The 22,554-nt window shown below is 45.7% G+C and overlaps 1 protein-coding gene across 6 annotated transcripts in view; it reads right to left on the bottom strand.

Moving 5' to 3' along the window:
- BDH1 (3-hydroxybutyrate dehydrogenase 1) overlaps positions 1 to 22,326 on the bottom strand; it is a 39,761-nt gene extending 17,435 nt beyond the window's left edge. The window contains exons 1-4 of one of the 6 annotated variants that reach the window (XM_047875682.1): positions 21,992 to 22,326; positions 13,396 to 13,522; positions 6,375 to 6,447; positions 5,644 to 5,754 (exon numbers count right to left, since the gene is read on the bottom strand). In XM_047875682.1, coding sequence (XP_047731638.1) covers positions 5,644 to 5,754; positions 6,375 to 6,447; positions 13,396 to 13,478 — 267 coding nt within the window. In that variant the 5' untranslated portion in view covers positions 13,479 to 13,522; positions 21,992 to 22,326. Of the gene's footprint in view, positions 1 to 5,643; positions 5,755 to 6,374; positions 6,448 to 13,395; positions 13,523 to 15,130; positions 15,654 to 20,598; positions 20,891 to 21,581; positions 21,782 to 21,860; positions 21,880 to 21,991 lie in introns of those variants that run through there. The other 5 variants (XM_047875681.1, XM_047875686.1, XM_047875683.1 and 2 more) reach the window with 5 other exon arrangements.
- Between the last annotated feature and the right edge of the window lie 228 nt (positions 22,327 to 22,554).

Genomic DNA, 22,554 nt, shown 5'->3' with positions numbered 1-22,554 from the left:
GGAAAATGAAAGAATGGGGTGGGAAAGATAGGAGGTAGAAGACTAACACTACTTTGAATGTATTTTTAATATAATTTGATGTTAGAACCTTAATGTTTTACATATTCCAAAATTAAATTAACAAGAATGAAAGGAACAAAATACAAATAAATGAATCAAACTGCATTTAAAATAAAATAACAACAAAGAAAATAAAAAATTAATCCAAGTAACATTCATTCATTTTAAAAAAAAATTTTTTTTTTAACGTTTATTTATTTTTGAGACAGAGAGAGACAGAGCATGAACGGGGGAGGTTCAGAGAGAGAGGGAGACACAGAATCTGAAACAGGCTCCAGGCTCTGAGCTGTCAGCACAGAGCCCGACGCGGGGCTTGAACCCACGAACTGTGAGATCGTGACCTGAGCCGAAGTCAGACGTCCAGCCCACTGAGCCACCCAGGCGCCCCTCATTTATTTTTTTTAATGTTTATTCATTCTTTGAGAGAGAGTGAGAGAATGACCAGGGGAGGGGCAGAGAGAGGGAGACACAGAATCTGAAGCAGGTTCCAGGGTCTGAGCTGTCAGCACAGAGCCTGGCATGGGGCTTGAACCCATGAACCACGAGATCATGACCTGAGCCCAAGTCGGATGCTTAACCGGCTGAGCCACCCAGGAGCCCCTCATTCACTCATTTATAATGAAGATCCTAATAGTTCCCATTAGGGCTACTGTCATTTAGTTTCCGATTTCTCTGTTGTTGGTCATTTAGGTTATTCCCAAGTTTTTATTATTACAAATAGTACTTCGATTACGGTCTTCATAGATAAATCTTTGGCTATATTTCTTATCATTTCTTTATGACTGTTTTCTTGGATGTTGTCCAAGTAACTTTTTTTTTCCTGGTCCACGTAACTTCTAAACACAGTTAATACATAAAAACACTTCAAAGAAATCTTAAGCTCTACTGCAGTAGACCTCCCTTCAGGACAGTCTGCTGCAGGAGCAGTTGACTGAAGGTCTCTGGCTGCCTCATCTTCAGATCCACTGTAGCATGAATGCCATGGCCATGGCCATGCTGGCCTGAGCTGCTCTCAGCCAGTGGCCCAGCATGGCAGGAATACTGGGCCATTCCTGGTATACTTTACTTGGAGACGCCTAATCGTCCCAAATGAGACTCTCGGACTGGACCGCAGTCCGAAATTCTGCCTACCTAACCCTCCTTCCTTCCCACTGTTTTTCACAGAATGGCACCACAATCTGAAGGATTTTCCTGCCTTTTCCTGCCCTATTCCCCTTTAGCCATTACAGGCACTTCCCAAATCAATCTCTTGCACATCTTATCCTATGGTGGCATCTGCTTCTTGGAGGAACTGAGCTGACACAACTTAGTAGGTTTTTGTTTGTAATGGTATGAATGTAGTATTCTGAAGCAATTGTGTGTGTATTATAGTATTAACCAAATGAGTAAATATATTGATATAGTTGGGGATCAAGGTTCAAACTGCAGGAAAAGGAAGACAGAAATATGGGGGGCACCTGGGTGGCTCAATCAGTTAAGCATCCGACTTTGGTTCAGGTCATGATCTCACGGTTCATGGGTTTGAGCCCTGAGCTGGGCTCTGTGCTGACAGCCCAGAGCCTGGAGCCTGCTTCAGATTCTGTGTCTCCCTCTCTCTCTGCCCCTTCCCTGCTCGTGCTCTCTCTCTCTCAAAAATAAACATTTTTAAAAATTAAAAAAAAAAGAAATACGGAATGAGGGAAGCAAAGAAGAATGCTGTAGTGTTGAACTGGAATAGAAGGTCAGTATAACCTCATGAATTATACGTGCGTGAATGTGTGTGTGTGCGTGTGTGCATGCGTGTGTGTGTGTGTGTGTGTGTGTGTGTGTGTGATATTTGTAGGAAATGTAGATAGGGGATAGTTATAAATATATACAGTGTGTGCATATGTATGTATATGTGTGTGTGATTATTTATACATCTTCTAGTTCTGTCCACTGAGAGAGACAAAGAGCACAGCTGTTGGTTTCTAAATTCTGTTAAAAGGAATCTGGTAAAAACATTTCTACACAGAGAGATGTATATGAATGTTCATAGCTGCATAATTCATAATGGCCAAAAAATCCAAACATACCACCCAAATATCCATCAACTAGTGAATTAATTTTTTTAAATGTGGTACATCCACACAATAGAATACTATCCAGCAATAAGAAGAAGTAAACTGCTGATACATTCTACAACAAGGAGAACCTCAAAAACATTATGCTGAGTGAAAGAAGCGTGGCATAAAAGCCCATGCACTGTATGATTCCATACATGAGCAGTCCAGAAAGGGCAAATCTAAAGAGACAGAAATAAGTGCTGTCTAGGACTAGAGAAAGGTGTGGGAATTAAGTGAAAATGGACAGGAGGGAAATGTCTAAGTGATGGAAATGTTCTAAAAGTGGATTGTGATGAGATTGTACAACTCTACAAATCAGGAGAACTGTCCCTGATTACTTTTGCAGCCTCATGTCCTAATGCTTCCCTTCATACGCCCCCAAATTCCACTTGAGGAATTTCAAAGGATCCTCAGTTTCTATCCAGAACAGCATCATTCAGTCTTCACCTGGGACAGCATTATTCATTCTCCATAGCCCAGAACAAATGTCACCTCTGCCGTGATGCCAGAATCAATCCCTTCCTTCCATTCAATCTCATGAAACACTCTTTGTACAACCCTGAGAGCCCTCTTTGCTCTAACTCTTCCAGCTGTGTCTGTGCATGGCTGTCCCCTTACCACTGGACAGTGAGCTCCTCAGATGCAGGGACCAGGTCTTATTCCTCTAGAGAACCTATCAAGGCGTCAGGCACATCACTGGCATTTGGCAAATGAATGAATAAATGAATGAATGAACAAAGCCATGAAGAACAAGTGAGAATGAAGTGAACAGAAAAGGTATGGTCTGTTTTAAGCAACAGATGAACCAGTTGTTAGGAAAGCAATTAAAAAACAACTACAAATCTTGGCCCATAGTACTGGTATGAAATATTCAGCTTGAAGGAGGATTCTGGGAAGATGGTAGAGTAGGAAGCACCAGGAATCTCTCCCCGCCTCCCTGCCCCAGACAAGTGTACTGGCAGAATCTGTCTGAAGTAACTATTTTGGAACTCTGGAGTCTGTCAAAGAAATGAAAGGCATCCAAGTTGGAAAGGAAGAAGTAAAATTGTTTTCAGATAACATGATCTTATACATAGAAAACCCTATAGATTCCCTGAAGAACTTACTGGAACTAAAAAACGAATTTTTTTTTTAACGTTTATTTTTGAGACAGAGAGAGACAGAGCATGAATGGGGGAGGGTCAGAGAGAGGGAGACACAGAATCTGAAACAGGCTCCGGGCTCTGAGCTGTCAGCACAGAGCCAGACGCGGGGCTCGAACTCACGGACTGTGAGATCATGACCTGAGCCGAAGTCGGCCGCTTAACCGACTGAGCCACCCAGGCACCCCTAAAAAACAAATTTAGCAAAGTAGCAGGATACAAAGTCAACACACAAAAATCAGTTGCATTTCTGTACACAATGAACGATCTGAAAAGGAAATCACAGAAACAATTCCATTTACAACAGCATCAAAAAGAATAACATATTTAGGAATTAACTTAACCAAGGAGGTGAGAGATTTGGACAACGAAAACTGTGAAACATTTCTGAAAGAAACTAAAGAAGGTATAAATAAATGGAAACACATCCCACATTCATGGATCAGAAGACTTAATATTGTTAAACTGTAGATACTACCGAAAGCAATCTCCAGATTTAATCCAATACCTGGAAAAATCTTAGTGATGTTTTTTGCAGAAAAACACAACTTAAAATTCACATGAAGTCTCAAGGGACCCCAGAAAGCTAAAACAATCTTGAAAAAGAAGAACAAACCTGGATGATACAGACTTACTGATGTCAAAACTTACTACAAAGCTACTTTAGTCAAAACAGTCTCGTACTGGCATAAAGACAGACATATGAAACAACAGAATAGAAGAAAGAGCCCAGAAATAAATCTTCACGTGTACGGTCAAATGACTTTTGCAAGGGTGCCAAGACCATTCAATGAAAAAAAAGATGGTATTTTCAACAAATGGTGCTGGAAAACTGGAAATGCACATGCAAAAGAAATAAGTTGGATCCTTATCTAATACCATATACAAAAATTAATTCAAAATAGACCAAAGATCTAAATGTAACACCCCCACACACACACAAAGTAAAAGGCTTAGAGAAAAATAAGACAAAACCACCCTAACTTTGGGTTTGGCTATGATTTCTTGGATATGACATCAAAGGCACAGGTAACAGAAGAAAAAATTGGCATAAAATTTTTTTAATCTTGTATATTAAGAGACACTACCCATGGAGTAAAAAAACAACTCACAGAATAGGAGACAATATTTGCAAATCATTTATATGATAAGGATTCAATATCTAGAATATATAAGTCCTAAAATTCAACAACAATAACAAAAAACAAATGACCCAGTTTAAAACCGGGTGAAGGACTTGAATAGACATTTCTCCACAGAAGATAATGAATGGCCGATAAACACATGAAAAGATGCGCAACGTCACCAATCATCAGGGAAATGCAAATCGAAACTATGATGAGATATCACCTCACAGGCATTAAGGTGGCTGCTATAAAACATCAGCAATAGAAAACAAATATCGGTGAGGCTGTGGAAAAATTGGAACTGTTGACACCATTGGTGAGAATGTAAAATAGTGTAGCCACTGTGGAAAGCAGGTCATTTAAAATAGAGCTACCTCACTTAACAATAGAACTACCATATGGGGCGCCTGGGTAGCTCCGTCAGTTAAGCATCCAACTGGGGCTCAGGTCATGAGCTCACGGTTCCTGAGGTTGAGCCCCACACCAGGCTGTCTGCTTTCAGCACAGAGCCTGGTTCGGATCCTCTGTCTCCCTCTCTCTCTGCCCCTCCCCTGCTCTCTCTCTTTTTCTCTCCCTCATAAGTAAATAAACACTTAAAAATAAATAGAACTACCATATGGTCTAGCAATTCTACTTCTGGTATACACGGACAAGAATTGAAAGCAGGGTCTCAAAGAGACATCTGTACACCCATGTTCACAATAGCTCAAACTTGGAAGCAACACAAGTAAGTGTTCAACAGCAGACGAGTGGATAAGCGAAATGTGACATATACATACAATGGCATATTATTCAGGCTTAAAAAGGAAAGATATTCTGTAATATGCTACAATACGGACAAACTTTGAGGACATTATGCCAGGTGAAATAAGCCAGTCGCCAAAAGACAAATACTGTAAAATCCACTTAAATGAGGTACTTAGAATAGCCAAATTCATAAAGACAGAAATTGTAATGATGATCGCCAGGGGCTGGAGTGGGGAAACGGGGATGGACAGTTATTGTTATTGGGTATAGAGTTTCAGTTTTACAAGATGAAAAGTGTTATGGGGATGGATGGGGGTAATTTCTGTACAACAATGTGAATATATTTAATACCACTGAAGAAGAGTACACTTAAAAATGGTTAAGACAGTAAATTTTATGCATATTTTACTACAATTTTAAAAACGCTACAAAACAATAAGTATGTGTAAAGGACAATGGTGACAAAGATGACCCATCTCTTACCTTCATCAAGCAGCCAGCAAACACAAGGAAGCCTCTTGAATGCAGATGTTTGGCCAACGAGAACCCAAATCCCGAGTCACAGCCTGTGACCAGGACAGCTTTGCTGCCAACCTGTTTTAGAAGGTCATACCCCACATTAGGAACCCAAGATCCTCTAAGCATAGTGATCAAGCCTCTTCTGGGCAGTAACGATTAGTGCTTCCTGAGTGAGCCAGTCCTGGCCCTGCCCACCCGCCTCTAGCTTTCTAGAGAAGCACCATGGTATAGTGGGAAATGCTTGGACTCAGAATCAGACCAGGTTCTAACCTTTCTGGCATCAGTTCCCTAATCTATAATCCCCAACACCACCATCCCCATCATTATGGTATATTGATCGTTTCCTACCATATGCAAGGCACTGTGCACGCATTTTTCTTATTTAATCCCCATAGTAACTCCATACTGTATGATTATTATACTACGTTGCAAGTGAGGAAATAGATATTTTCTAAATGCCCAAGGTAGTTAGTTAGTGGTAGAGCTGGAACTGAAACCAGGAATGAGAGATTCCAGAGTCTAAACTCAACCCTTAACTTCATTTGATGGGGGTAAAGGGGGGCAGTTAAGAGAGTGGAAAGTGGTTCCAGCTGTCTCAGAAGTACTGAGGCCCTGCTCTGAAGGTGGCCCGGGCCGGGGGTCGGAAGGGAAGGGCTCTGATCACCTGGCTGGTTTTCAGCTGGGCTGCCACTCACCGGGTTCACCTCATCAGAGTAAGTGCGCAGGCTGACAGGGACAGGGGAGGCGGAGTAAAGCAGCAGCATGCGTCTGCAAGAGAGAAGGAAACCATGAGTAAAGTCTGTGGTAACACCTGGCCCTGTTCCTGGGTACCAGCGAGCACCCCACTGCTCCCTGCCCCAAGCCCCTGAGGACAATCTGCTGGTACTAGTGAGGAAGAGGACCTTCTTCTTCCGGGGTTGCTAGGCTGGGACAAAGTAAGCCAGCAGTTTGCGGTGGCCATTTTTGCCACTGTGTAAGGAATGGAATCGTCCTCCAGTAATGCAGCTTTGTTAACAAAGCCTTTTGCCAATTCAATGACTTAACCCTTAGGTGTTACGCTGCTTCCTGATAGCTATTTTTCAATTAAACTTTTGTTTTTGAAATAATTGTAGATTCATATGCAGTTAAAAAATACCACAGAGAGATGTCCTGTAACCCTTTACCCAATTTCCCCCAATGGCAACATTTTGCAAAACTATATAGCACAATATCACAATCAGGATATTGACATACAGTGAAAATACAGAAGATTTCCATCACCACAAGGATCCCTCATGTTACCCTTTTATAGCCACACCCACTTCTCTCCCACCTCATAGCCTCTTTAACCACTCATCTGTTCTCCATTGCTACAATTTTGTCATTTCAAGAATGTTATATAAATGGAGTCACACAGTATATATAACCTTTTAGGATTGCTTTTTCACTGAACATAATTCTCTGGAGAGTCATCCAGATTGTTGCATGTATCAATATTCTTTTTTTATTGCTACATTGTATTTCATGGCATGGGTATACCACAGTTTAACCATTCAACTATTTTTGTTTGTTTTTGTTTTTAAGTAGGCTCCACATCCAACATGGGGCTGGAAATCACCACCCTGAGATCAAGAGTTGTATGCTCTACTGACTGAACCAGCCAAGTGCTCCTGACCATTCAACTATTAAAGGGCATCCAGAATGTTTCCAATTTGGAGTTATTACAAATAAAGCTGCTATGAACATTCCTGTACAAGTTTTTGTGCAAATCTATTTTTATCTTGGGTAAATGCCCAGGAGAGCAATTGCTGGGTCATATGGTAGTTGCATGTTTAAAGAAACCTTCAAACTGTTTTGCAAAGTGGCTGAAGCCTTCTACGTTACAGCAGCAACGGATGAGTGATCCAGTTTCTCCATATCCTCGCCAGCATTTGGTGGTCTCACCACTTTTATTTTAGCTATGCTGATGACTAAAAAAGATAATCTCACTGTTTCTAATTTGCATTTCTCAAATGGCTAATGATGTTGAACATCTTTTCATGTACTTATTTGCCATCTGTATATGTGTTTTGGTAAGATGTCTCTTCATGTCTTTTGTCTATATTCTTTTTTTAAGATTTTATTTTATTTATTTTTTTTATTAAAAATTTTTTAACATTTATTTTTGAGAGACAGAGAGAGAGTACAAGCTGGGGTTGGGGGAGCAGAGAGAGAGGGAGACACAGAATCTGAAGCACAGACACAGAGCTGTCAGCACAGAGCCCGATGCAGGGCTTGAACTCAAAAACCGTGAGATCATGACCTGAGCTGAAGTCAGTGCTTGACTGACTGAGCCACCCAGGCACCCCAAGATTTTATTTTTAAGTTACCTCCACACCCAACATGGGGTTTGAATTCACAACACCGAGATCAAGAATCGCACGCTCCTCTGATTCAGCCAGCCAACTGCCCCTCACTATTGAGTTTTGAGAGTTTGTTACATGTTTTAGACGCTAGTTCTCTGTCAAATATGTAGTATGCAAATATTTTCTCCTATCCTGGAAGTTGTCTCTTCATCCTCTTCACGGCTCTTTCGCAGAGGGAACGTGTTTCATTTTGATGAGGTCTGACATCAGTTTTTCCTTTTATGGGTAATGCTTTTGGTGTCAAGTTTTGGAACTCTGTCTACCCCAGAACCCAAAGATTTTCTCCTGTTTTTTTTCTAAGAGTGTGATAGTTTTGTGTTTTACATTTTAAGTCCATGATCCATTTTCAGTTAACTTTTGTATACAATGTGAGACTTAGGTCAAAGTGCTTTTTTTTTTTTTTTTTTTTTTTTTTTTTTGCCTAAGCATGTCCAATTGCTCCAGAACCATTTTTTGAAAATGTTGTCTTTTCTGCATTGGATTGCTTTTGCACCTTTGTCAAGTATCAGTTTGGCATATTTGGGTGGGTCTATTTCTGGATTCTCTTTTCTGTTTCATTGAGCTATGTGCTCCCATCTTGTTTTTCTTTTTCAAAACTGTTTTTGCTATCCTATTTTCCTTGCCTATTCATACAACTTTTAGAACAATCTTATCCTTATCTACAAAAATCTGGCCAGGATTTTTATACAAATTGTGCTAAGCTTGTATATCAATTTGAGGGAAATTGACATTTTTACTTTTTTTGAGTTCTTCGACCCCTGAACATAGTATGGGTTTATTTAGATTGTTGATTTCTTTCATCAGCACTGTATAGTTTCCTGCATAAATCCTGTACATGGTTACTGTATTTATGCTTCAGTAGCTCATTTTTTTGAGTTTTTTAAATGGTATTGTTTTAAATTTTGATATCCACAGTTCATTGCTAGGATATAAAAATACACTTTATTTATATTCTTTTATTTTGTGTGCTATCATGATTCCTGAAAGAAACCTATTTTTTCATGGTTTATATTTTTGTGTATTACTGAATTCTATTTGCTAATATTTTAAGAATTTTTGCATCTGTATGCATGAGGGATATTGGTCTGTGGTTCTTTTTTTTTTTTTTTTTTTAATGTTTATTTATTTTGAGAGACACAGGGACAGGGGAGGGGCAGAGAGAGCAGAGAGAGAGAGAATCCCAAGCAGGCTCCACACTGTCAGTGTGGAGCCTGACACAGGGCTCGATCTCACACACTCTGAGATCATGACCTCGGCCAAAATCGAGAGTCAGATGCTCAACGAACTGAGCCACCCAGGCAGCCCCTCTTCTTCTGTACAGTATTTGTCAAGTTTGGAATCAGGCTCCCTACGAGGTCTCCACTCATACTCCCTGCCTGGGAGGGGTCGGGATGTCTCACTACTGCTCCCCACATGCACGGGAGTGTGGTCTCACTACTGCTGAGAGGTTGGCAAAGTCCTGACTCTCCCTGACTCCCACCCACACAGGCAGGGTGCCTGATTACTGCTGGGTGAGAACAAAAGTCCTGGCCCCTCGTTGGCTTTCTCTGACACTACCCCTGATGGAGGGAGTGTGGTACCTCACTACAGCCTGGTGAAGGTGGAGGTGCAGGCTCAACACCTCACCATCGGCGGGGGAGGCCACAGCTTTTTTCTGTGGTGGCTGCCTAGAGTGCAGTGATTATTGTCCACAGTTTTCTGTCTTGCTAGGCTGGTCTTTTGGCTAAAGAGAGCAAGCTTTTGCTGGGGTTTTTTGTGCCTAGGCTCACTAGCATTTTTGGGTCACCAGCCTCTTCAGCTCCAAGTGTGGGATAGATGAAGGGGAAAGAAAACCTAGAGAGCTCATCACTGTGTTGTTTCTTAGTCCCCGAGGTCCCTAGCTGATCTGCCTTCTTCTCTCCATCTTCTAGAAACTTGCTATGCTTGCTTTACATAATACCCGGGGGGTTTAGTCGTACCTTTTGGAAGCCAATAGAGAAAAGTACATCTACTCCATCTTTGCAGAAGGAGAAGTGTAGTTAGTTTTTAAACGAATATTAAACCAGAAATGATAAATGGAGGTGGTGGAGGCAAGTGAGCAGCTGGTAACAGGGGAGAGAAGGTAGGAGATAGACTTGTACTGTTTTCTACCATTTGAATTTTGTACTCTGTTAATATATTATCTACTCAAAACAAAGTTTTTTAGATATTCATAAAAATGTGTTATCCAACATTCTTCAAGAACAATGGGTTCACTAGCCAGAAACAAGGGTCCAGTAGAAAATCTGCCAGAGTAAACTCCTGTCCTTTTGAACTGTCATAGAAGAGTCTCTTTGGATTTTAAATCCTAGTACATGCTGGTCTCATGAGCAGAATGGTACAGTTAGAATGCTCAAAGGTAGTTAAATGATTTTATCCAAAGAGAATCACTGTTTTTTCCAAGACCCCAGAGGTTAATCTGCAAGAAAAGAACAAGGTGTCCGTCTGGACCAGATCATATGTGTCCCCCTCCTGCAAGTTCCTTTGTACTACTTGATACTTTGAGAAGTAACAGAAAGGTCACAGCAAGAGAAAGAACTTATTTCAAATGGACTTGCCGCCAGATTTTTTCTCCTCTACTTCTGCATTCTCAAATATATTCGGACCCAGACTTGACTCTCTCTGGGTGTACTGTAGCAGGCTGTACCGCCCAGACCCAGCTGTCAGTGGTGTATTTCTTCCTCTCTACGCAGTACAAGGCTCCATCCCTCCACACTCACCTCCCAAGAGGCACAACCTTGACAAGGTGGGGGAGGGGGGCCAAGATTAGCATGTGGAAGCTCCAGCAACATGAGGGTACCCTCCTGGGGACTGCGTGGCTTCTCAGCCTTTCCCCCTTGGCCATTGCTGGGATCGCCTCATCTGCTCCCATTCTCTCACTGGGAGGCTCCTGTAGCTGCTGTGGGTCCCTAGCTTGGGGCTACTGCTCAATTTGAGGGTTCTTGGGCCTGGAAAGGCCTTAACACCTCAATTCTCTAACTTTAGTTGACAAGCACCTGGGGAGCTTGTTACAATGCAGACTCCCAGGCCCCTCCCATTGACCTTCTGATTCAGCAGGAAGGGGCGGCAGCAAACTGAGGGTCACCCAAACCCCTTACTCCATCAGCTATGCCAGTCTCACAGGCGGTTCGAGTTCAACTCGGGACAGTCAGTAAACTTTCTGAGGGGTAGAATCCCAAAGAGGTAGCAGCCAGATTCAGAGGAGAAGAGCTGGCTGGCTGCTGTCCTAACCTACCAGTGCCATTAGATGGGGCAGGCACTTCCCCGAGGGCCTGTGGGAGAAGCCCCTGGTCCCCAGAGCACTGTCATCTGGGAACTTGCCAGGCCACATTTGAGATGCCACCCCATGCTGGCCAGGGCATTAATCCTGGCTTCTTTTCCATCTTACCAGTCTGTGTCTCTATCCCTTTTGTTCCTCCATCATGAATCAGCCATAATGACCGGTAACCCAGCTTTCTGCTGAGAGGAGTCATGACTAAGTGATTTGATAGGCTAACAAGATGGAGTCTAGGAGGGACAAATGTCAGGGATACAATGCAGCTTGGGAGAAATATGGCCTCACACAGCAGCATATGTGAAAACATAGTAGTCCGCTCAACCATGAATCACAAGTGATGTGACTGCCAAAAGAATCTAACGTGAGCCAAGGCTGGAAAGGATAACGAAGCCCTTCTCCACTCTGTCTGGGTCAGGCTATCCTGGAGTATTACACGTCATGCCCAGGCAGGCAGTGCTAAGCACTGGAGTTAAGCCAACCGGTATGTATAACCAGGATCCAGGAGGTGGTGTCCAGGAGGTGGGGAACACACCAGTAAGTCACCTCTCCTGGGGCAGGGCAGGTCATCAGGTCATTGTCCTTCAAAAGAGCCAGGCTCCATTCTCTCTTCAATGGGATGCTGCCTTTGTGGGAAGGGCCATTTTATACTCCTCCTCCTCCTTCTCCTCCCCCCCATCCTCCCCTCCTTCTTCCTCCTCCTCCTCCTCCTTCTTTCAGAGACAGCACGTGTGCATGAGCAGGGGAAGGGGCAGAGGGAGCAAGAGAGACTCTTAACCAGGCTCCACACTCGGCATGAAGTGCAACGTGGGGCTCAATCCTACGACCCTTGGATCATGACCTGGGCCGAAATCAAGAGGCAGATGCTCAGCCAACTGTGCCACCCAGATGCCCCTATACTCTTCTTATATGAGGTCTTCTGCTAGTTGAAGCCCATCTCCAACCAAGCTTCTGTAGCCCGAGGAAATGCCTTTAAGAAAATGGTGCTAAAAGCCTAAATGCATGTTCTTCTAGACAGACATATTAATCAGTATTGAAAATATCCATCAATTTTCTAGCTGCTGAGACTTTGAATTGAACCTGACACCTAATTTCTCTCCTTTCAAATATAAAGGAACAGAACGTATTATTTTTTCCTTGCCTCTGTGCTGCAAAAGACAAAAATGAGGTAACAGAGCACTCTGAACCCCCTTGGAAAAGGCAATTCCAGAAGTTCTCGAAGAAGAGCTGCTTGTTTAATTTGTACTTAATGCTTTCTCTAAATAACACAAACAGTTCAGTGAAGTCTCAGGACATTTTAGTTAACTGGTTCCATGTGTAAGATTTAAAAAGAGCAATTATCCAGGAGATCAAAGTATTGGGACACATCAACGTTCTATGTCTCCATAGACATAAAACATTTTATGTTCCAAGAGGGGCATCACCTCACTTAGGTAGGACTCTTCCAGACATACACATCTGAGTGTAAATATGACAAAACATCACACAAACGCAAACTGACAGGCATTCTTCCAAAGTGTCAAGGTCATGAACAACAAAAACTGAGGAACTATCCCCAGTAGGAAGAGACTGAGGAGACATGACAACTAAATGCACTGTGGGACCCTGGTTTGTACCTGGAACCAGGAAAAGGTCCGTTTGTAGGCTATTTGGTAAAATTTGAATCAGGTCTCTAGATCAGTCCATCATATCACATCAGTGGTAATTTCCTGGTTTTGCTGATTGCACAATGCAAGGGAAGTTAGGTGAAAGACACAGGAACCCTTTGTACTAATTTTGCAAGCTTTGTATAAGGGTAGTTATTTCAAAATAAAAAAGTTGAAGAGAATAAAGCAGTGTTGAAAGATACTCTTCTGTGCCCTGTGAAAGTCTTTGTCTGTTGCAGACACCTTTGGGTTTCCTTTGCTGGTAGACAGCAGCGGCTGGCAGACATCTTTGAGGGTCAGGCCTTAACACCTCCTGCATCATCCGTGTGTGAAGAGCTCTGTTTCGCCTAGAAGGTGTGACCCTCGAGGGCACCTCCATCTTTTAATTTCTTACCTTGTTCCCTTTTCTCTATCACACAAACTCAGGGTTTTCCCTGGGAGCTGTGACAGGGGTCTGAAGAGGCGGGCAGTCAGCATTATGGCCACAAGAGGTAGAATGGTCAGCCTCCTCCCGGGGGGTTCTGAAACGCAAAATGTATACTTAGCATTGCCTTGTTGCCTTCCCGCATTTACCTTTCAGGGGCTTAGACGGGAGTGGCCATTTTCACTCCAGGTTGTGAGAGTCCCAACTGGGCCTGTCTGTCTGGCCCAGGTCTGCTCAGGGCACCAGACAGTGTCCTCCTGCACCGCCTACATCAAGCTGCAGCTTCATAGGATAGAAAGAGTCAGGAGGCTGGGTTCTGGTTCTGGTTCTGGCTGTGCCACCAACTCCTTGGGCAACCCTGGGCAAGCCATCACCCATTTGTAACATGAGAAAGATGGACCAGGCCAGTGATCCTAAAACCAAGCTAAGTAGCAACCGCAGGAAGGACCTGGGGACCTATGCCCTTGGGGATTCCAACTCCATGAGTCCCATTCTCCTGTCTGTGTTCCCCACAACCTGCCGATCACCAATCTGTGGTGACCCAGGATACCAGCCTGCACTCTGTTTGGTCCCGTGCTTCCACAGGCAGCTCTTCCAGCCCATGGCACGTATCACTGGACTCAACTCTCCACCTCTCTCCCCCACCCCACCAAAAACAGGGTCTGGCTCTGAGCCTCAATTCGTCAGTAGCTCTCAGTGCATGGAGACTGGAGCTAGAAAATGAGACACACTTCCATCGACCTAAATTAAAACACATACACACCCAGTCTCTCCCACCACCTTCTTCTGAAGTCAAATCAACCTTATTGCAACAAGCCCATGTACCACGTGGCGACTACTCATCGACAAAACATCATACGCATGTCATGCACATCATGAACAGTTGTGCATTATTAACAGTTGACTGGTGTGTGCATTAGTAGCCCTCCCGTTCTGGCTAACAGTGAGCCCTCCTGGCCCAAAGGAAGGAACGGAGGCTAGGAGGGAGCTGAGCAAGGCAACGACAGCTGGAGGAGCTGTGGGTCTTTTCCTGGTGAACCTCTCTAGCCCCTCCTTTGCACACCTGCCTGGGGTTAGACCATTCTTATCAGGAATGAGGTTCTGCCTAGGAGGCAGCTCCTCCCTGCCCTTTTGCTGCCACCCAAACCTAACTGATTACCAGCCACCTGGGTCACTAGGTCTGTAATAAATTCACTACCTGGCCAGCCACTGCGCTGTTCACTGCCGCAGCAGGTAGAGGTATCTAATCTGCTTAACCCTCGAGAATAGAAAACACGTAGGGATCCCTTGGCTTGCGTGATCTTTCCCGGACACTGCAGCAGACTCTTGCTCCCACTCTGGCCCCTGCTCTCCGCACTCTATTCTCAGCACTGCAGCCAGAAAGATCTTTATAACACAGTCAAGTTATGTGACTCCTTTGCCTAAAAGCCTCTCCATGCCTGCTGGAGTAGACCTCTGCCTCCCTTCCCAACCTTGTCTGGTACCACCCTCCCCTCTGCTCACTGCTCTGTAGCCACACTGGCCTTCTGAAAGTTTCTCATGTGTGCCAAGCTCCTTCCTGCCTCAGGACCCTGGCCTTTGCTCCTCCCTCACTCTAGATGGCTGAGTCCTTCTGACCCTTGGGACATCAGAGAGGCTGTCTGTGATCCCCTATGCAGTACACAGAGGTTGCTCTCTGTAAGATCACTCTTTAATCCGAAATCACCTTGTTTCTTTACTTTATCCTCTTCAGTGGGACCAGGGGCCTTGTCCGTTTTGTTCCCCACTGACTCCCTCATGCCTCAAAGAAGCCTGGCACAAAGGAGGCACTCGGTGAGTCTCTGCTGAGTGGGGATGAGCTGTGTGTAGGTCAGCCTGTAGCCCAAACGCAGATTCCACGGCAAGTACTTGGCAGGCAACAGCAAAATGGAGCCCAAACTAGCCCTTCATAGAAGGCACAAGCCCATGTGGCTCATATTCTTTACCTGGGTGCCTCCCTCCCCCACCCAAGTGGCTGAGCTGGCTGAGCACACACATCTCCACCTCTCCCGTCAGGACTAGAGTCTGAGGTCACCACCACTGGGTGACTCCAAATCCAGTTGTCTATAATTAAAACACTTCCATGCCTTCTGCTCAGTGCCTGTGGTAGAGACTACTTCAATATTATCTCCAAACAGAGGGCTGCTTTCAATTTTATTTTCCCTCGAGTTAGCAATATGGAAAAGGATTGGAGTCAAAAATAGCTTAAAGAACGTGAAAACTCAGCCCCTTGAATAAGGCACCAGTCACAATGTAGTCTCTTACACACAGAATGGTAGAATTTTAGATCTCTTCTTTTTTAAGTTTTTTTTTTTTTAATCTTTATTTTCAAAAGAAGAGAGATGAAGTGTGAGCAGGGGAGGGGTTGAGGGAGAGGGAGACAGAGAATCCGAAGCAGGCTCCAGGCTCCGAGCTGTCAGCACAGAGCCCAAGACAGGGCTGGAACTCACGAGCTGTGAGATCGTAACCTGAGCCGAAGTCGGACACTTCACCGACTAAGTCATCCAGGTGCCCCTCTTTTTTAAGTTTCTTAAACAAGTTGCTTTTTTCACCCAAACACAGTGCTATAGGCAGTGGGATTCCCACGTAGTCTTTGGGGACGTTTGCCATCTTAATGCTTTGTGCTGGTCTTTCTTCTCTGTAAATATGGAGTTCTCAACCTTGAAGAGCCGTCACTTGTCTTTTGGCTTGGAAGCAGAGGTGGCTGTGACAGGCGGGTGCTACAAGAAGGCAGAGTACCTGTGGCGGTGGGGACAGTCTCCTGAACCTTGAGCTCAGTCAGCTGCCCCAGGGCAACTTGGCACAGGCAGCTTGACCGCCAGTGACCAAATTTCTAAGATACTGTCACAAAACCAAGATGCTCACGTGTCAATCTGTAATCTGGGAGAATCTTTCCTCATGCTGAAAACACCTGAGCCTACTCTCAAGGACACCTCCTTTCCATTTTCAATGTATAACCCGTGGAATGTACCTCCTCTCCAAAAAAAACAGTGTGTGCATCCTTGCCCCGATGCTGGGCTCCCTTGTCACATTCTGACAGGACTATCTTGCAGAGGACACAGCTGGTTGCATTCCTGTGGGTCAGGATCAAGGTCTCCCTTGTAAGGGACAGACATTCCCTATACTGACATCCTTGAAAAAGGTGAGGAATCAGCAGGAAACAGGAACACAGGAGGCAGGGCTTAGGCAGGAAAAAGAACATATGTAATTCGAGATATGAAGTCTGGATGGACCGTGGCAATACCAAGTGGGAAAGGAAGGCCCTGTCCTACTGAGGAGGGCAAGCTGGGTTTAGGCAGGAATCTTCCTAGGAGGGGACCCCACACTGAGCAGCTTTAAGACCAGTGAGCTTCTGTGTGAGATTCCAGTTCTGACAGTTGGCAGGTTGCCTCCAATGTGTCCTACCTGGCTGTTTTGTTTGGCCAGCCTTGTGTTTTAAAAAGCAATGCAACTAGGGCAATGCAACTAGGCCGCTAAGTTATGCTTGAACTCAATACAAAGTTTACACTTACTGTCTATCTTAAGCCTACCTACAATCACCTTTGTTAACTTCCTGGACTCCATGGGCGTTGGAGTTTGAAATCCCTATGCAGATAGAGACATATTATCCTTTGGCTATTTCCCTTCTGATTACTTAGTATATATGGCCTTGCCTAAAAGTTCCAGCCCAGCTCAGCTACACATGCTAACTACATAGTTAACAGGGACTTCCTTAAGGCCATACAACCGGGAAACCTGACAAGGTTTAAAGCCCTAATTTGAAAAAGATGCCTGTTATTCCTTAGAGATAGGACTATTCTGGAACCAAAGTCTAAAAGCACTATATGGAACATTAAATGATATAGTAGACGATGGTCTCACCATTTTATCATAAATGCAGGGGTGACTCATATGGCTATATGTGACAGAGCCCTTCGGTACAAGCCAAGGATTTAACTTCATAGCCCAGTACAGTGAAGGCAAACCTAATACAGGCACTTTAGTTAGTCTGAGAGACATTCCAGGCACCTGATTAAACTGAGGTGATGCCAACTCTCCTCTGATAATAAAGCACCACCACTCTCTGAAGTAGTCATCTTTTGGGGTATCTGTCCTGCTCACCTGATCCCTGCCCTCTCAGACCCACACAGGATTTGGCCTCTGCAGCTGCAGCCCAACAGTGAGACCTCACCTCTGGCCGCAGAGGACTGGGTCCGGGAGAAAACCCATCCTTCTGTCTCCTGGTACTGGGAAAGAATGCAAATCAGCCTCTGTGGGGCAGGGACAAGTGAGCTAGCTGCAGCAGTGGGGAGGGGGACAGCCAAGCTACACGGGACCTGAAGCCAGAGAGGGACAGGGAGAAAGCCAGTCTGCAGAGAGAAGAGCCAGGCCCACACGCAGGAAGGAGGAGAAATGGACGTGGAGAAAAAAGAGAAACACAACAACAGAACCGCCTCAGGACAGGCCTATTTCTGAGACTCATTTGCCCTCCAGTCCTCCAGCTCTGTAAGGCACACAAGATGCTTATTCTCCATGTTATTTAAATATGGTTATAGTCCCTGTTCCTTGGAGCCGAAACAATACTAGCTAAAATACACTGAAATCAGGTTCTTTCTGCACAGCATTATTACTAATTCTTTAAAAAAAATTTTTTTAACATATATTTATTTTTGAGAGACAGAGCAAGATGGAGCATGAGCCGGGAAGGGGCAAAGAGACAGGGGTGACACAGAATCTGATGCAGCCTCCAGGTTCTGACCTGTCAGCACAGAGCCCCATGCGGGGCTTGAACCCATGGACCATGAGATCAAGACCTGAGCCAAAGTCAGACGTCCAACCAACTGAACCACCCAGACGCCCCTCAGCATTATTACTAATTCTTAAGCCTGCCCCATATTCTGAGACTGCCACACTGTAGATCTTGCAATGACAACAGCAACACGTGCGTCCTCCTCTCTACTTCTCATCTGTCTTTCCCTGAGAGAAAATGTTACCAGGGCTATCAAAATTGCCATAATCACAAATGCCAGATTAAGCAGGTGTTCCATCCCTAGGAGAATAGGACTTGCCTATCAAGTTCAAGTCAGACCGCTAAACGACAGGAGGCTCAGGGCTCCATTTGTGGGCTCTTTGCACCACCATGATGAGCTCTCGTAGCTTTAAATTTGATTTACAGGGGTGCCTAGGTGACTCAGTCGATTAAGCATCCAACTCTAGACTGCGGCTCAGGTCATGACCTCACGATTTGGGAGATCAAGCCCCACATCGGGCTCTGCACTGTCAGCGCAGAACCTGCTAGGGGTTCTCTCTCTCCCTCTCTCTCTCTGCCCCTCCCCCGTTCTCTCTCTCACTTAATTTAAAATAAATAAATAAGATATACATGCTATCAACTCCTAAATGTTTATCTCCACCCAGCCTTCTCTTCCAAACTCCAGACTTATGTATCTACCTGCCCAACCGACATCCCCACTGGAATGTTTAACATGTATCTAATTTATTATTATAAATTTTAATAGGCATATACTATACTCAAACTTAATTTATATTAGTATATATTATATATTATGAACTTAATTTATTATTATAAATTATAATAGGTATATTTTATACTTGAGCCTGTCCAAAACTGAGCTTGTGCTATGGCATTGAATATCTGCCTCTCTACATCTTCCTCATTCTTGATCCCTCTCTTTTTTGCCCACTCCACGGCTAAGCTGTCAGCACATCCTGACTCCACCTTCACAATATATCTAGGACCCCCGGATAACATCTTTGTCTAAGCCTTCATCACTTTTTGCCTGGATTATTGCAACCACTTCCCAACCAGGCTTCCTGCTTTCCCCCTTTCCCCTCTTCAGACACGGCTCAACACAGGCCTACATGACCTTGTGAAATACAAACTTGATCATGTCACTCCTGCACCAAACTCTTGCTCGGACTAAAAGCCAAAATCACTACGAATTGCCCCCATGACTGTCCGTGATCTGGGTTCTCATGACCTCTCTGGCCTCATCCCTCTCGTTCACTGCCCTTAGTCACAGTGGCTTTCTGGCTATACTTAGAACATGACAAGCAAGCTCCTGCTTTGGAAACTCTGCCCTTCCTTTTCCCTCTACCTAGAACATTCTTCCCCCTTACCATCCACAAGCTCATTCTCTCACTTCAGTCTTTTACTCAAACGTTTACTCAGTAAAACATTCCCTGGCCACCCCACCAATCCCACCCCATCCTGACATTTTCTATCCCTTTCCCTGCTTCTATTTTTTCCCCCTCCTTGGCTTACCACATTAGAACGTTATACACATTGCATTTATTTATCTTGTTGGCGCTCAGTCCCATTAGAATGTAAACTCTGAGGGCAGGAGTTTTGGTCTGCTTTCGTCACTGTCATATCTCTAACACCTAACAGTGCCCTGTATACAGTAGGCACATAATATGCAAATTACTTAAAAGGGTTTTCAGCAGAGGAATACTATGATCAGACTTAATACAATAATACAGTAAGTCTCACTGGGTTAACAATAAACTGAGGATGAACCAAAGCAGAAGCAGGGAGACCATGTAGATGCTATGGCAGTAATCAAGGGCCACAATTTACAGCCACAAAGGTCGTGCACTGCACAGCTCCAGTGAAATGTGGAAAGGTATTCTCTGGAGATACATAAAAGGGAAACCACGAAGGTGATTAGAAGTGGTCAGAGTCTGGCTACATCTTGAAGAGCCCAATATGATTTAACAGGCAAATTTAATGGAGGATGTGCAAGAGTGAAAAATAAAAAATATTCCCAAGGTTTTGGTGCAGATATTAAAAAAATAATATTACCACAACTGACAGATTAAAGAGCCATTCTATTCATAAGTGCTTAAGACATTTCAAATCAGGGTATACAAACTGGGCCTCACCTGGCCGCTCCAAATCATGTTTCTAGTCATCCTTTTCCATCTACTCATTACCATTTGCAATACCATCATTCGGCAAGCCCTGAACTCTCCAATTTCTGCATCTTGCTCATCCTATACCACGTGTGCCTTCTTCATATGACCAAGTCCTGATTCAAATAACACTCCACCAGGATGCCTTTCTGGTGCCCTAACTAAAAAATCAATCTCTCGCCTACATTTGCATTTCGTCGCTTCCTTCTGTGCCTCTGTAATAGCACTTAGAATAGCACTTACCTAAACGAGTAGGAATAGAGGTATTGAAGCATTCAAGCCCCTATCTAACTACTAATTCCCACCCGGACTGTGAGCGCCCCTCAGATAGGATCCACGTGTTCTATCATTCACTTCTGCGTCCAAAATACCTACGCTGGTGTCCGGTAGGAAACAGACACTATACAAATGTGTATGGAGAGAGTATGAGAGTTGCACAAACTCCAAAGGTCAGCTTCCTCGCCGGCCTGGGGTGTATATAAACCCGTGCAGGGCCAGGCTCCCAACGCTCGGGGAGAAAATAGGACAAATGCTGCATCGTAAAGGATCCCGGCAGCAGGAGGACTGCAGGCGGCCCTCCGTAATTATATACGTGCCCCTGCAACTAACTCCTCGCAAGGTTAGCCGATGACTCCGCATCAGCTGACTCTAAGCCAATTTTGGCCGATTGGCTGGAAAAAAACGCGCGGAGCTCAACGACGCGGGCAGCACCGAACCCTCCCCGAAATGGCCTAGGGCGAACCGCCAGCCTCACGCCTTCTCCCGCTCGCTCCACTTAAGCAGAGCGCGGGACGCCTGAGACGCGCAGGCGCAGCCTCCCCTCGCTCGACACACCGCGGAGTCAGCGCAGCCAATGGCAGCGCCACACTTCTCACCCGCCGGCCGGAGGCTGCAGCCATGGGGGCTCGGCTCGAGCCACGCTCCCATTGGCTAAGACGGCTCCGCCCAGACAGAGCCCGGCGGTCCACGCCAGCGGCTCAGCGTGCTCCGGGGCCCGCCACCACCTCAACATCCCCAAGCTGCCCCCCATGGCGCCTCCACCGTGCTCCCTTCTCCTCCTCCAGTCCTGCTGCCTGTCAGGTCCTCCAGCAACCACAGTCTCAGCTCGTGCTCAAGGCAGCAGGACCGGCAGCCTAACGCAGGCCGTCCTCCTGCGTTGCGTACCCCCTACCGAGCTCCCAGCCAGAGATGAACCCTCTGTCCACCATCCTTGACTACGATATGACCTTGGGCCGCTTCCTTCCCTTTTGGGAGCCAAGGTGGTCTTCTGTAAAATTCAGCGGCGGGGAAGGATGAGTGCCAAGGGTTTCCCCTGGGAGCCTCGGGGTGGCATGTTCAACCCGGGCCTCTTCCTGCTGAGCACATTATTCCAAATAATAAATGCCAGGCAGGCTCCCAGAGCGCGGACAGAAAGCCGGTAGGGCGGCTGGGACTGAGACGGGTCTGGGCAGGGCAAGTCCACCCTCCCACCTAGACTCTGGCCGCAGCTGCAGGGCCAGACCTACAGGAACCTGTGGCACCTTCCGCACCCGCATCCTGGCGACTCGGCTAAGGGGCCTCGCAAGGCCAAACCAAAGTGAGCAAGGGCGCAGGCGCATCCCGCCAGCGCTGCAGAGATGCGGACCCCTCCTCTTACCCGAAACCAAATGGGCGGAGGGGCTCGGGCGGCGAAGGGCCAAGCTGGCGCGTTCCCCAGAGACCTGCGCTTCGCGGGTACCTGCGCTCCTGGCTTGAACCGCCGAGTGGGGGCGCTGTCGCCGTCTCCTTCTCGAAGCCCCTCTACCTGCTCCTGCTACCACGGCTTCCTACGTGGGCTACCGGATACGGACAAGCCTAGACACTGGGTGCGCGCGTTAGGGCTGCGCGGGGCGGGGCGGATGGCGGGCGTAGCCGGGGCGGGGAGTGCTCCTGCGTTTCCTCCTTCGTCCTCCTTCGTCCTCTTTCGTCCTCCTTCAACCTCCCTAGTCTTCCCTTGTCCCGCCTGGCCGTCCTCCTGCGTTGCGTACCCCCTACCGAGCTCCCAGCCAGAGATGAACCCTCTGCCGGGCGCTGCTCTCCACCGCCAGCCCCCTTCTGGAGCGGCTGGGGGGCTGGGGGGCTGGGGGGGTGGGGCTTGGGCTGACAGGAGAAGGTGCCGCACTGGGAACTGAGGAAATCTGGTGAGGAATGAGGCTCCTTCCAGGTTCTGTGTATGTTTTC

Source organism: Prionailurus viverrinus, chromosome C2 (assembly GCF_022837055.1).
Source record: "Prionailurus viverrinus isolate Anna chromosome C2, UM_Priviv_1.0, whole genome shotgun sequence".
Lineage (NCBI taxonomy): Eukaryota > Metazoa > Chordata > Mammalia > Carnivora > Felidae > Prionailurus > Prionailurus viverrinus.
Note: the sequence above shows the minus strand (reverse complement) of the source record. Positions and strands in the feature narration are given on the sequence as shown.